Source organism: Mustelus asterias, chromosome 5 (genome assembly GCF_964213995.1).
Source record: "Mustelus asterias chromosome 5, sMusAst1.hap1.1, whole genome shotgun sequence".
Lineage (NCBI taxonomy): Eukaryota > Metazoa > Chordata > Chondrichthyes > Carcharhiniformes > Triakidae > Mustelus > Mustelus asterias.
The window spans coordinates 147,988,615-148,003,510 of NC_135805.1; the positions used below are offsets into that span (position 1 = coordinate 147,988,615).

A 14,896-nucleotide genomic window follows, 5' to 3' on the forward strand; every position below is an offset into this window, starting at 1 on the left:
ATTTAACCACTCACTCTCAGCTCCACAACTTATTTCACCACCAGCGATTTCCTGCCTGACCTCTAGATCACCCAGCTCCAGCGTTTCATCTTCTATCGGCAGAAGGACGGCAAGATCTGGACGCTGCCACCGTGTTTAGTTCATTCCCTGACTATGTGCGCACTCTTCTGCAAGCACAAATTTACATTCTTACTCACCCATCAAAGAACCACACTGGCCTAGGCTGGTGTCAGTCTGACTGTCCATCATGCCTTCACAGGGATATCTCCTGCATGTGAACACTGCATCTTGGCAGCATAGGAATCACCTCTGACTGATTGAGACTCTCCACGAAGAGGCAGACATGGCTCTGACAGTCAGAAGGTGTCTGCATTGCCAGTGTCTGGTTGAGAATGGCCTTTTTATCAATTTCACCTTCATTCCCATTTGACCCCGTATGCCTCACATTGACTGATATAAACTGCATCACTCACCTTGTCAGGACACATCAGGTTTGAGTGTAGCCGAAGGTGACTTGTTGTGGTTTCAACGATGAATGATTTATTATCGGTATGTTATATATACAAGATAAGGTTTTGACAACTACTGTACACCTCTACTATCTTCTCGTCCCTCGCCTCTACTCTCTTCTCTCTCAGCCTCTGCATAGGATCCAGCCTGATCACGTGATCCTCCAAAGGATCCCCCACCCTTAAAGGGGACTGCAATCGTGTGCCTCACGTCTGTTCAGACCTTTGGCAATCTCCATCCAGACTTGTTTGGATTGATGGGCAGATCTCCTCCTCCAGTCCTTTGGAAACAGGAACTCGTCCTGAACCTGAGCAGCCTAAGGGAGCACATCCATGGAGGTGGCATTGAATTGAAAGTTTAATCAGCCTCTTGCCATTTCAGTCCTTTGTTCAGTAACCAGGGCTCCCTTACTAGTCCCTCCAGAGCTGCTTTGAAAGTGCTGCTGGCTGCTGTTAAATATGGTGCCAACATTGCATAAACTGGGGCTTCCCCTGCAGCGAGTGGCTAAGGTCTGGAATGCACTGTCCACAAGTGTGGTGGACACTCTTCAATTGCAGCTTTCCAAAGGGAATTGGACTGTTATCTGAAAAGGAAAATTGTGCAGAGTTATGGGGAAAAGGTGGGGGAATGACACATTGGAATGTGGAATTGCTCATTCGGAGAGTCAGTGCAGATACCTTGGACTAAACGGCCTCCTTCTGCTCTATGGTTCTGCCTGAGTATACCGTTTCCCCTCGCCTGTCCGATTTTAATATGCCGGTTCTGGCAATAGTATGGAGTTGATTAGTTCCCTTGGTTCGGTGTCTGGAATATGATATAGAATGATGCTACTGTCGCGGGTTTGATCCCCCTCCCGGCTATGGGAGTTCATAGAGTTACTGTCCACTGTCCATGTTGACAAAGTTGCGTTCCTCAAGCTACATATAACAAATTGTGTCTCTGTATGGGAATGGGATACCAATGCTCCTTTGTGGGCTATGGCTAAATTACCAAATCCTATTTCACTGCAACATCACCAGCTTCCAGTCGAAATATCAGTACATTTCCAGCCATTACCTTCATAATATTGTTCCCGTGCACAAGGAGGCTGTTTGACCCATTGTGTCTGCACCAGCTCTCCAAATGAGCATTATGACTTAGAGCCACTCTCCTGCCTTTTCCTCATATCCTTGCACACTGTTTATATTCAAATATTCATCTAATACCCTCTTGAACCTGCCTCCCCCACACATCCAGGCCGTGCATTCCATACCCAACTGATGGCAGCGTGAAAAATTATTTTCTCACATCATCAACCTCACCACAAACTCTGTTCCTGAGCCGCTGACCGTCCCGTGTCCCTCCCTCGTGAGTCAGGGTAAGGACATGGGGATCCTGTGCTTTTCTTTTTCACCATCATCCTTACTGTCATTTAATCACTCCGGCACTTCCCTTTTGTCCTCTCCTTGTCACCCACCCAACCCCATTTCCCTGTCACTGAAAACAATTTAGTTTACTGCTATTTCACAGTTCTAATAAAGGCTAATTAAACTTAAACTAACTGTTCCTCTCTTCACAGATACTACCTAACCACCTAAGAGTTCCCAGCATATTTTATTTATGTTTACAGCATCAATAGTATTTTGCCTTCTGTATTAAGTCAAGTTGTGTTTCTTAAATGCCCCACCTTATATTATTGTAAATAATGGTATTCTTAACTTCACTTGGTATTTACCCAGATTCCTGTTATGTTTCTCTGTCTGATTTCCAGGCTGAATGGTAACGCTCTCACAGATTCTTGTGCCAAGGACCTTGCCTCTGTTCTCAGTACAAATCGGTCGCTGATAGATCTGAATCTGGGCTGTAATTTGTTGGGATATTCAGGGGTGAAACTACTTTCTGTGCCTCTGAGTAATCCAGAGTGTAAAATACAGAAACTGCAGTAAGTACCAGACTGAGAGAGATTGTGTTTTTAATAACTGAATATTTAACAATATATTCACGGCTAATGGTGCCAGTTATTAATAAAGAAAACTGCATTTACTCTTAACTCCTGTTGTTTCTCTCCCTGATCCTTAGGCAATAGGAGGCCTGTACCACAAATTTTTGTGTCAAGTGTGTGGGGGAACAATGTGATGGTGCTCCCTCAGAGGTCCTCTCCTCCTCCCCAGAGGGGCATGACTCACCCCTGGACACAGCAGCTCATAATTTGCAATAAGTAGAAAAGTAAATAGATGACATTAACTGGAGGACAGGCCGCTAGCAAATTGTGGTGGAGTCACTCTGTTAATAAAAGATGGCAGTACATTCACGAACAGGATTCGCGAGAATCCCAAGATATTTTCTAAATCTATTAAAGGGAAGAGGTTAACCAGGGAAAGAGTAGGGACCAAGAGGGCAATCTGTGTGTGAAGCCGCAGGATATTGGAAGGGTGTTAAATGAGTACGTCTATAATTACATAGAACCATAGAATCCCTACAGTGCAGAAGGAGGCCATTCGACCCATCGAGTCTGCACCGACCACAATCCCACCCAGGCCCTATCCCTGTAACCCCATATTTATCCTGATAATCTCCTGATACTAGGGTAATTTAGCATGGCCAATCAACCTAACCCGCACATCTTTGGACTGAGAAGAAACTGGAGTTCTTGGAGGAAACCCATGCAGACACAGGGAGAACGTGCAAACTCTGCACAGACAGTGACTCGAGGCCGGAATTGAACCCAGGTCCCTGGCGCTATGAGGAAGCAGTGTTAACCACTGTGCCGCCCCAAAAACAACAATCTTCGGTCTTCACTCAAGAAAAGGAGAATATAGGTATGGAATTCAGGAAGAGGATTGTGAGGAACTTGGACAGTTTGACATAGAAAATGGGGACATATTGGAGGCGGACGGGCTTAAAAATGGACAAGGCCCCTGGCCCGGATGAATTGCATCCCAGGCTGCTGTGGGAGGTGAGGCAGGAAATTACAGGGGCTCTGACACATTTTTAATTTCTATCTGGCCCCAGGGGAAGTGCCAGAGGACTGGAGGGCAGCTAATGTGGTTCCTCTTTTCAAGGAAAGTAGTGGTGATGAGCCAGGAAATTACAGACTGGTGAATCTCGCATCAGTGATAGGGAAACTATTGGAGAAAATTCTGATGGAGAGAATTAATATCCGCTTCAAAAGGCATGGGTTAATTAGGGAGATCAGCATGGCTTTGTCAGAGAGAGGTCATGCCGAACAAATTCGTTAGAATTTTTCAAAAATGTGATCAAGTGTGCAGATGAGGGAAGTACAGTTGATGTAGTTTATATGGATTTTAGCAAAGCTTTTGACAAGTCCCACATGGGAAATTGATTGAGAAGGTTAAAAGCACATTGAATTCAAGAAGACTTGAGGAGATGGATCAGACCTTGCCGACTATGGCAAGGTCTGCAAGACATAAGAGGCTACAAGATGAAGGCATGTAAAATTGCCAGCTCCAACGCACCCCTCCCTGATGAGCTCAATGCATTCTACGCCCGTTATGAGCAAGAGGTCAGTGAGAGCATGCCCTCCACCCTGGAAGCCCTGGATGAACCTGTATCTGGGGTCACTATTGCAGATGTCAGAGCAGCTTCCTTGAAGGTCAACTCACGGAAAGTGACTGCCTGGATGGGGTACCTGGACGTGCACTCAGACCCTGCGCAGATCAGCTGGCGGGGGTATTCACAGACATCTTCAACCTCTCTTTACAACAATCTGAGGTCCCTATCTGCTTCAAGAAGATGACCATCATCCCAGCACCTAAGGAAAAACCAAGCAGCGTGCCTCAATGACTATCGGCTGGTGTCTCTGACATCCATTATTACGAAGTGCTTCGAAAGATTAGTCATGGCACGAATCAACTCCAGCCTCCCAGACTACCTGGATCCACTACAGTTTTCCTACCGCCACAAGCAGAAGCCATTTCCCTGGCCCTGCATTCAACCCTGGAAAACCTAGATAACAAGGACACCTATGTCCGACTCCTATTTATTGACTACAGCTCAGCCTTCAACACCATTATTCCCACAAAACTCATCTCCAAACTCCGTGGCCTGGGCCTCGGCACCTCCCTCTGCGAGTGGATCCTGAACTTCCTAACTCACAGACCACAATTAGTAAGGATAGGCAACAACACCTCCTCCACGATCATCCTCAACACCGGTGCCCCACAAGGCTGTGTTCTCAGCCCCTTCCTCTACTCCTTATACATCTATGACTGTGTGGCCAAATTCCCCTCCAAATCGATTTTCAAGTTTGTTTATGACACCACCGTAGTGGGTTGGATCTCAAACAATGACAAGACAGAGTACAGGAATGAGATGGAGAATCTGGTGAACTGGTGTGGCAACAATAATCTCTCCCTCAACGTCAACAAAACAAAGGAGATTGTCATCAACTTCAGGAAGCGTAAAGGAGAACATGTCCCTGTCTACATCAACGGGGACAAAGTAGAAAGGGTTGAGAGCTTCAAGTTTTTAGGTGAGCAGGTCATCAACAACCTGTCCTGGTCCCCCCCATGCCGACACTATAGTTAAGAAAGCCCACCAATGCCTCTACTTTCTCAGCAGACTAAGGAAATTTGGCATGTCACCAACTTTTACAGATGCGCCATAGAAAGCATTCTTTCTGGTTGTATCACAGCTTGGTATGGCTCCTACTGTGCCCAAGACCGCAAGGAACTACAAAGGGTCGTGAATATAGCCCAATCTATCATGCAAACCAGCTTCCCATCCATTGACTCTGTCTACACTTCCTGCTGCCTCAGTAAAGCAGCCAGCATAATTAACGACCCCACGCAAGCCGGACATTCTCTCTCTTCCACCTTCTTCCTTCGGGAAAAAGATACAAAAGTCTGAATCACGTACCAACTGACTCAAAAACAACTTCTTCCCTGCTACTGTCAGACCTTTGAATGGACTTGCCTTGCATTAAGTTGATCTTTCTCTACATCCTAGCTATGACTGTAACACTACATTCTGCGCTCTCTCGTTTCCTTCTCTATGAATGGTATGCTTTGTATAGCGCGCAAGAAAAAATACTTTTCACTATGTCAATACATGGGACAATAATAAATCAAATCAAGAAACTGACTTAGTAATATGACAGAAAGTGTGGTGGTAGAAGGATGTTAAAGTGACTTGATGCTGCTATCACGGCACAGTAGAGATGGGCGGCACGGTAGCACAGTGGTTAGCACTGCTGCTTCACAGCTCCAGGGACCTGGGTTCGATTCCCGGCTTGGGTCACTGTCTGTGTGGAGTTTGCACATTCTCCTCGTGTCTGCGTGGGTTTCCTCCCACAGTCCAAAGATGTGCGGGTTAGGTTGATTGGCCATGCTAAAATTGCCCTTAGTGTCCTGGGATGCGTAGGTTAGAGGGATTAGTGGGTAAATGTGTAGGGATATGGGGGTAGGGCCTGGGTGGGATTGTGGTTGGTGCAGACTCGATGGGCCGAATGGCCTCTTTCTGTGCTGTAGGGATTCTAAGATCAAACGGTGTACCACAAGGATCGATACTGGGACCCTTTTGTTTGTTATGTACATAAATGATATCGATGAAAATGTGGGGGGAATGATACACAAGTTTGCAAATGACTCCAAGATTGTTAGGGTGGTTAATACTGAAGAAGGTGGTTGTAGGCTACAGGAAGATATAGCTGGGCTGGTTAGATGGGCAGAGCAGTGGCAGATGGTATCTAACCCTGATCAATGCACTTTGGAAGAAGAAACAAGGTGAGGGAGTATTTAATGAATGACAGAACACTGGCAAACTCAGAGGCACAGAGGGATCTTGGGTTCATTATTCACAGAATAAGTTGGCAGAGCATGTGAAAAAGATAGTTAAGAAGGCATATGGGACACTTGCTTTCATAAGTCGTGGTATAGAATATAAGAGCAAGGAGGTAATGTTGGAGTTATATAGAGCATTGGTTAGGCCACAGCTGGAGGTGCAGTTCTGGTCACCTCCCTGTCGGAAAAAAGTGATGGCACTAGAAGGGATACAGAGGAGGTTCACCAGGATTTGAGCGATAAGGAGAGACCAGTTGGGCTTGGATTGTTTTCTTTAGAGCGGAGAAAGCTAAGGGGGGACATGATTGAGGTGTATAGATTGAGGGGTATGGACAGGGTGAATAGGAAGCAGCTGTTCCCCTTGGTTGAGGGGTTAGTCACAAGGGGGCATCGTTTTAGAGTAAGGGGCAGGAAATTCAAAGGGGATTTGAGAAAAAGCTTTTTCACTCAGGGTGGTGGGAATCTGGAACGCACTACCTGGGAAGGTAGTTGAGGCCAGAAACCTTACAACCTTAAAAAAAAATAATTGGCTGAGCGCTTGAAATGTCACAACATTCAAGGATATGGGACAAGTGCTGGAAAATGAGATTAGCGCGACTCTAGTGGTAGATAGGGTCAGTGCAGACTCAATGAGCCAAAGGGCCTTTTCTGCACTCAAGTGAAATGAGAGAAAAAAGGCTTAAAGTTTAATGCAGTAGAGAAACAATGGAAAACATTTAAGAGACATTTCATAAGCCTGAACACAGATATATTTCAGTGAGAAAAAGTATTCAATGAGAAAGATGCACCATTTGTGGCTGACAAAGTAAGTCAAGAATAGTATCAAAGAACAGTACAGCACAGGAACAGGCCCTTCGGCCCACCTAGCCTGCATGATACTTGATGCCTTTCTAACTTAAAGCCCTTTTGCGTCTATGCAGTCCATATCCGTCTATTCCCTGCCTGTTCATGCCTCTCTAAAGATGTCTCTTAAACATTGCTATTGTACCGCTTCTACCACCTCCTCTGGCAGTGCATTCCATGCACTTATCACCCTGTCAAATTGTAAGAAAAATAATAAAATAATGCAGAGAAAGCAACAAAGACTGACAAAAAGGAGGGTGAAATATAAAAACTTAGAGATGTTCTCCAAATATATCAGAAAAGAATTACTAAAGTGAGAGTTGGCCATTTCAATGGTGAGACTGGGAAATTAATACAGCAAGCAGTTAGGAAGGTAACCAGTATTTTGGCAAAGCAAGCAGTTCGGAAGGCAAACTGTTGGTCTTTATTATAAGAGGACTTGAGTAAAGGAACTAGGATGTCTTATTGCAGCTTAGTGAGCCGACAGCTGCAGTATTGTGTGCAGTTTTGGTCTAAGGAAGGACATACTTGACAGCTTCGGTCGAAAAATTGGTAAATTCCCAGCCATTATCTTCACAGGATTGTTTTGGTGCACAAAGAGGCAATTTGGCCCATTGTATCTGCACTGACTCTCCAAACAAGCATTATAACTTTGAGCCATTCTCCTGCTTTTTCCACGTATCCTCTATTCAAATACTCATCTGATACACTCTGTAATACCTTGATTCAGCCTGCCTCCCCCACACTTCCTGGCTGTGCATTCATCTTCAGCCCCACCACAAACGCCATTCCTGAGCCACTGACCATCCAATGTCCCTCACTAGTGACTCAAGGTAAGGACATGGGGATCCTGTACTTTTTCACCATCATCCTTTGTCATTTAATCACTCCGGCACTTCCATTTTGTTCTTTCCTTGTCACCTGCCCATCCCCATCTCCCTGTCACTTAAAACAATTTAATTTGCTGCTATTTCCAAGTTTTAACAAAGACTAATTAAACTAAAACTAACTCTGTTTCTCTCTTCACCGATAGGCCTGACCTGCTGAGACTTCACAGCATATTTTATTTATATTTCAGACTTACAGCATCAATAGTATTTACCTATTGTGAAAACTGAAGTTGTGTTTCTTGAATGCCCCACTCTGTACATTATTATTAATAATATTCTTAAAAGCACTAGGTAATCACCCGGATTCCTGTTGTTTTTCTCTCTGATTTCCAGTCTATATAGTAACAGTCTCACGGAATCTTGTGCCGAGGACCTCGCCTCTGCTCTCAATACAAACCGGTCACTGATAGATCTGGATCTGGGTAATAACAAACTGGGATATTCAGGAGTGAAACAACTGTCTGTGGCTCTGAGGAATCCAGGCTGTGAAATACAGAAACTGCAGTAAGTACCAGACTGAGAGATTGTGTTTACTATAACTGAATATTCAACAATATATTTTGAGCACTGGTATTAGTATTAAAAAAAACTCCATTTACTATTGGTGTCAGTTATTAATAAGGAGAACTACATTTGTTCTGACTTCTGTTGTTTCTCTTTCTGATCTCTAGGCAATAGGAGGCCATGACCACAATCTTTGTGTTGAGTGTACAGGGGAATAATGTGATGGTGCATCCTCCAAGGTCCTCATCTCCTCCTCGGGTGCACGGCTCTCCCCTGGACACAGCAGCTCATAATTAGCAATAACTGGGCAAATGAATAGTTGACAGGGACACAGACTGCTATGGAATGACAGTGGAGACACTCAGTTCATAACAGACGACACTGGTCCGGTAGTGAAAGGTGATCTTAGTTCAAACGATCAAGATAGAGAATCAGTTTAGATAAAGATAGGAGTTAGCAAAGCAAAGTGATCATGAGTGTCTTTTATCGGCTCTAGTACTAGTCACAAGTTGGGATGGACTTTATCAGAAGAAATAATGGGGACTTGTTAAAAGGTACTGCAGTAATCACGGCAATTTTAATCTTCTTATAGATTGGATGAATCAGATTGTTAAAGGTTGAATGGAAGATGAGTTCGTAGTTCACGGAATATATTCAAGATATATTCTTGGAGAAGCATGTTCTAGTGCCAAACACAAAGCGGGCTTTTTTTCTGTTGTCTTTCATGTGATGAGGGCATCGCTGGCCAGGCCAGCATTTGTTGCCCATCCCAAATTGCCCCTTGAACTCAGTCTCACTCGGTCCTTTCAGAAGGGCAGTTAAGACTCAGCCACATTGCCATGCATCTGGAGTCACATGAAGGCCATAGCAGGTAAGGATGGCAGATTTCCTTTCATAAAGGGAAGTTAGTGAACCAGATAGGTTTTACAACAATCGATGATAGTTTCATGGTCACCTTCACTGAGACTAGCTTTCAATTCCCGGTTTTATTAATTGAATTCAAATTCCATCAGTTGCTATGGTGGGATTTGACCCTGTGTGGCCAGAGCATTAACCTGGGCCTCTGGATTACTCTTCCAGTGACAATACCACTATACCACCTGGTAATGTGCCATGAAACAGAATTAATTAACAACCTCATAGTAAAGCTGCCTCTTGGCTAAAGTGATCATATTATGACAGAATTTGGCCTTCACTTGGAAGGTGAGAAGTCTGAGCCTCAGGCTATTGTCTTAAATTTAAATGATGTCTGTCAGGGATCTAGGTGTATGTGTGCATAGATCCCTGAAAGTTGGGAATCAAGTAGATAAGGTTGTTAAGAAGGCATATGGTGTCTTGGCGTTTATTGGTAGGGGGATTGAATTTAGGAGTCGTAGCGTTATGTTGCAACTGTACACAACTCTGGTGCGGCCGCACTTGGAGTACTGTGTGCAGTTCTGGTCCCCACATTACAGGAAGGATGTGGAGGCTTTGGAGAGGGTGCAGAGGAGGTTTACCAGGATGTTGCCTGGTATGGAGGGGAGATCCTATGAGGAGAGGCTGAGGGATTTGGGATTGTTTTCGCTGGAAAGGCGGCGGCTGAGAGGGGATCTTATTGAAACATATAAGATGATTAGAGGTTTAGATAGGGTGGATAGTGATAGCCTTTTTCCTCTGATGGAGAAATCCAGCACGAGGGGGCATGGCTTTAAATTGAGGGGGGGTAGTTATAGAACCGATGTCAGGGGTAGGTTCTTTACCCAGAGGGTGGTGAGGGATTGGAATGCCCTGCCAGCATCAGTTGTAAATGCGCCTAGTTTGGGGGCGTTTAAGAGATCCGTAGATAGGTTCATGGACGAAAAGAAATTGGTTTAGGTTGGAGGGTCACAGTTTTTTTTTTTAACTGGTCGGTGCAACATCGTGGGCCGAAGGGCCTGTTCTGCGCTGTAATGTTCTATGTTCTATGTTCTATGTTCTAAAAGACAATGAGAAGACAAAGACAATGAGGACAGAGTTGGCTAAAGTGAACTGGTAAATTAGATTTAAAGTTTAGGACAGTGGAAAACATTTAAGGAGACATTTCACAAGTCTGAACAATGATACATTTCAATGAGAAGAATGCACCATTCCTGGCTGACGACGAAAGTTAAGAATAGTATCAAATATCAAAAGAATACAATACTGCAGAGATTAATGGTCTGTCAATATTGAACAAATTTTGGAAATCAGCAAAGAATGATGATAAAGGAGAGTGATGTATTGAAACTGAATGAAGTTATCCAAGTATTTATCTGGAAAAGAATAGCTAAAGAGAGTGAGCCTTAAAGGGGGAGACTGGGCAATTAATACAGCACGCAGTAAGGAAGGCAAATTGTATCTTGACCTTCATTGCAAGAGGACTTGAGTACAGGAGCAAGGATGTCTTACTGAAACTGCAGTAAGAAGTCTCACAACACCAGGTTAAAGTCCAACAGGTTTATTTGGTAGCAAATACCATAAGCTTTCGGAGCAGAGCTCCTTCGTCAGATGGAGTGGATATCTGTTCTCAAACAGGGCACAGACACAGAAATCAAATTACAGAATACTGATTAGAATGCAAATCTCTACAGCCAGCCAGGTCTTAAATGTACAGACAATGTGGGTGGAGGGAGCATTCAACACAGGTTAAAGAGATGTGTATTGTCTCCAGACAGAACAGCTTGTGAAATTCTGCAAGTCCAGGAGGCAAGCTGTGGGGGTTACTGATAATGTGACATAAATCCAACATCCCGGTTTAGGCCGCCCTCATGTGTGCGGAACTTGGCTATCAGTTTCTGCTCAGCGACTCTGCGCTGTCGTGTGTCGTGAAGGCCACCTTGGAGAACGCTTACCTGAAGATCCAAGGCTGAATGCCCGTGACTGCTGAAGTGCTCCCCCACAGGAAGAGAACAGTCTTGCCTGGTGATTGTCGAGCGGTGTTCATTCATCCGTTGTCGTAGCGTCTGCATGGTTTCCCCAATTGGGGAAACAATGTGAGTGGAGAGAGCATCAAGACAGGCTAAAAAGGTGTGTATTGTCTCCAGACAAGACAGCCAGTGAAACTCTGCAGGCCATGGGGACCAAATTCGCACCTCAATATGCCAACATCTTCATGCACAGGTTCGAACAAGACTTCTTCACCGCACAGGACCTTCAACCGATGCTATACACTAGATACATCGATGACATTTTCTTCCTTTGGACTCATGGTGAACAATCACTGAAACAACTCTATGATGACATCAACAAGTTCCATCCCACCATCAGGCTCACCATAGACCATGCAGACGCTACGACAACGTAGATCACACATGACAGCGCAGAGTCGCTGAGCAGAAACTGATAGCCAAGTTCCGCACACATGAGGACGGCCTAAACCGGGATGTTGGATTTATGTCACATTATCAGTAACCCCCACAGCTTGCCTCCTGGACTTGTAGAATTTCACAAGCTGTTCTGTCTGGAGACAATACACATCTCTTTAACCTGTGTTGAATGCTCCCTCCACCCACATTGTCTGTACATTTAAGACCTGGCTGGCTGTAGAGATTTGCATTCTAATCAGTATTCTGTAATTTGATTTCTGTGTCTGTGCCCTGTTTGAGAACAGATATCCACTCCATCTGACGAAGGAGCTCTGCTCCGAAAGCTTATGGTATTTGCTACCAAATAAACCTGTTGGACTTTAACCTGGTGTTGTGAGACTTCTTACTGTGCTTACCCCAGTCCAACGCCGGCATCTCCACATCATTACTGAAACTGTACAGGGCTTTGATGAGACCATACCTGGAGTATTGGGTGCAGTTTTGGCTTCCTCATCTATGAAATGATGATATACTTACCATAGAGGGATTGCAGTGAAGGTTTACCAACCTGATTCCTGGGATGGCAGGATTGTCATCTGAGGAGAGATTGGGTCAACTGGGTCTGTATTCACAAGAATTTAGAAGAATGAGAGGGATCTCATTGAAACATATAAAATTCTGACAGGGCTGGACAGACTGGATACAGGGGTGTTGTTTCCACTGCCTGGAGGGTCTAGAACACGGGGTCTCGGTCTCAGGACACAGGGGAGGCCATTTAGGAGTGGGATCAGGAGAACATTTTTAACAGTGTTGATGAGATAGGGTAGTTGCTGAGAAGATGTTTCTCCTTGTCAGACTAGAACTAGGAGACACATTTTAAAAATGGTGTCCCCCCCGCTTAAGATTGAGATGAGGTGGAACTTATTTTAAGAGGCTCATTATTCTGTGAAATTCCCACCCCTGGAGACAAGTGGAGACTGGGTCATTGTATACATTCAAGCCTGATTTTGATTGACAAGGGAATCGAGGGTTACCGGGGACTGATAGGAAAGTGGAGTTGAGGCCACAATTAGATCAGCCATGATATTATCAAATGGTGGAACAAGCTCGAGGTGCTGAATGGCCTACAGCTTCTCTTTATTTTCTTCTTATTCCAACACATCCTTCAGACTGTTCTGTGACCAGTGATGGATACATAAGCACTATGTTTTGTACTCACCAGAGGCTCTCCTGTGTCCACTCATTAGGCCACTCACTCTCTGTGCCACAACCCATCCCACCAGCAATGGTTGTCCATTCTGCCTCCCAGGCCTTCCTGATCCAGCACTTCATCTTTCATTGGCGTAAGGATGGCAAGATCTGGACATCTCAACTCTTCTTCACTCATTCCCTGATGTTGTTTGCTCTCTTTCCAAGCACGTAAAGTTCAATTATTGCTCATCCATCAAACACATGTATTACTCAGCTATTAATTTAAACACCCGCTAAGCATTCCAGTTTAATGAGACAAACACAAACAGGAGCTGGCTCTTAATTCGTTCAACAATCTCCCTTTATTTAACACTTTAGGTGCCAACTGAAATTTTCAATAGTTGCAACTCTCAACTTTTTTACTGAACTTTAACTCTAACTGAACATGAACACTAATTATTTAACTGAAAATGGATACTACCAGGTTTTTATGAAAAACTGTCCAGGACTATTCCCAATCTGGAATCTATCCTCATGATTTTCGCTGAAGACGTTCCTTCAGAGCACACTTCTTACAATGGATCTCTTTCAAATTAATCGCTAGAGACAATGGCTGCACGTGTATTTTATCAACAAACTCTGTTACCTGCTTCCAGAAGATTCTCTGTCATCCAGGCAATTGTGTGACTGAAACCAAACGGCTTGAACAGCCATTGAAATTTCTTGTAAATGATGCCATTATGCTTAGTTTAGATTGCACTTATCCTAGATAAAGCTGATAAAATTTGATGTCATCGCGTCTAGCTCAACGTAAACAACTTCCCATATTTTGATTTGACTTCATTTTGATTTAATTTATTATTGTCACATGTATTAATAGTGAAAAGTATTCTTCTTGCGCGCTATACAGACAAAGCATACCATTCATAGAGAAGGAAACGAGAGAGTGCCGAATGTAGTGTTACAGTCATAGCTAGGGTGTAGGGAAAGATCAACTTAATGCAAGGTAGGTCCATTCAAATGTCTGATGGCAGCAGGGAAGAAGCTATTCTTGAGTCAACACAGGAAGCCGCAAATCACAGTTCCCAGACCAGGTCATTGCTCACAGCAATTTTACAGCCTGCATCTGGTTTTAATTACAAGTTGGCCACAAATCCCAGCATGCTTTACTCTCAGCCAGAGTAGCCATTTTGAATCCAATATTGCCCTTATTGTTGTTAAAATCATTGTTGTTGTCGTTCTTTCTCCATCTACACATGTACTAGCCCAGGATTGTCCAACGTGTGGACCAAGGGTCTAATATGATGCTCGAAGTGCCTCACTGAGGCTCCCAGAGCCAGTTTTCAAAATATCAGCCTCTCGGTGAAGTTTGAAAGGAAGCATCTGCATGGAGCTGCTCCTCCAATCGCTGTTTATTTCCCATGTTTGCGAGTCAATCTGCACCAAATGTGGGAGAGAAACAATTTGTGATTCATCAGGATTAAACACTAATACTCATCTTTATTTATGCTCATAAATTTGTTTCTTTTTATCTCAGTTTTGTTTTTTAATGAAATTCATGCTGTGACAAACTTTATCGCTCTGAAATTTGCTCGTTGACCATTTGAGTGAGAAAAAAATTTGAAATGCTGTTGTCTCCCCATGTGAAAAAGCTGTTCAAACCTGCTGTAGCCTAAGCTGGTACCAGCCTAACTGACATGAATCTTGACAGTCGATGTTGCTGCCTTTGCATTGCCAGTGTCTGGGTAGAGATGTTCTTTCTACAATTTGACTTTCATCCTTATTCACAGTTCAGGCTGTGCCGCACTCACCTTGTCAGAACACATCAGGACATTGAACCTTTTTCCACACTGCAACCATGTGTCTCAGTCTGTCA

At 44.1% G+C, this 14,896-nt stretch overlaps 1 protein-coding gene across 1 annotated transcript in view; it reads left to right on the top strand.

Moving 5' to 3' along the window:
• Positions 1-14,896, top strand: part of LOC144493881 (NACHT, LRR and PYD domains-containing protein 3-like) — a 65,940-nt gene that overhangs the window by 40,452 nt on the left and 10,592 nt on the right. Inside the window, 2 exon segments of the mRNA XM_078213462.1 lie at positions 2,261-2,431; positions 8,357-8,527. Coding sequence (XP_078069588.1) covers positions 2,261-2,431; positions 8,357-8,527 — 342 coding nt within the window.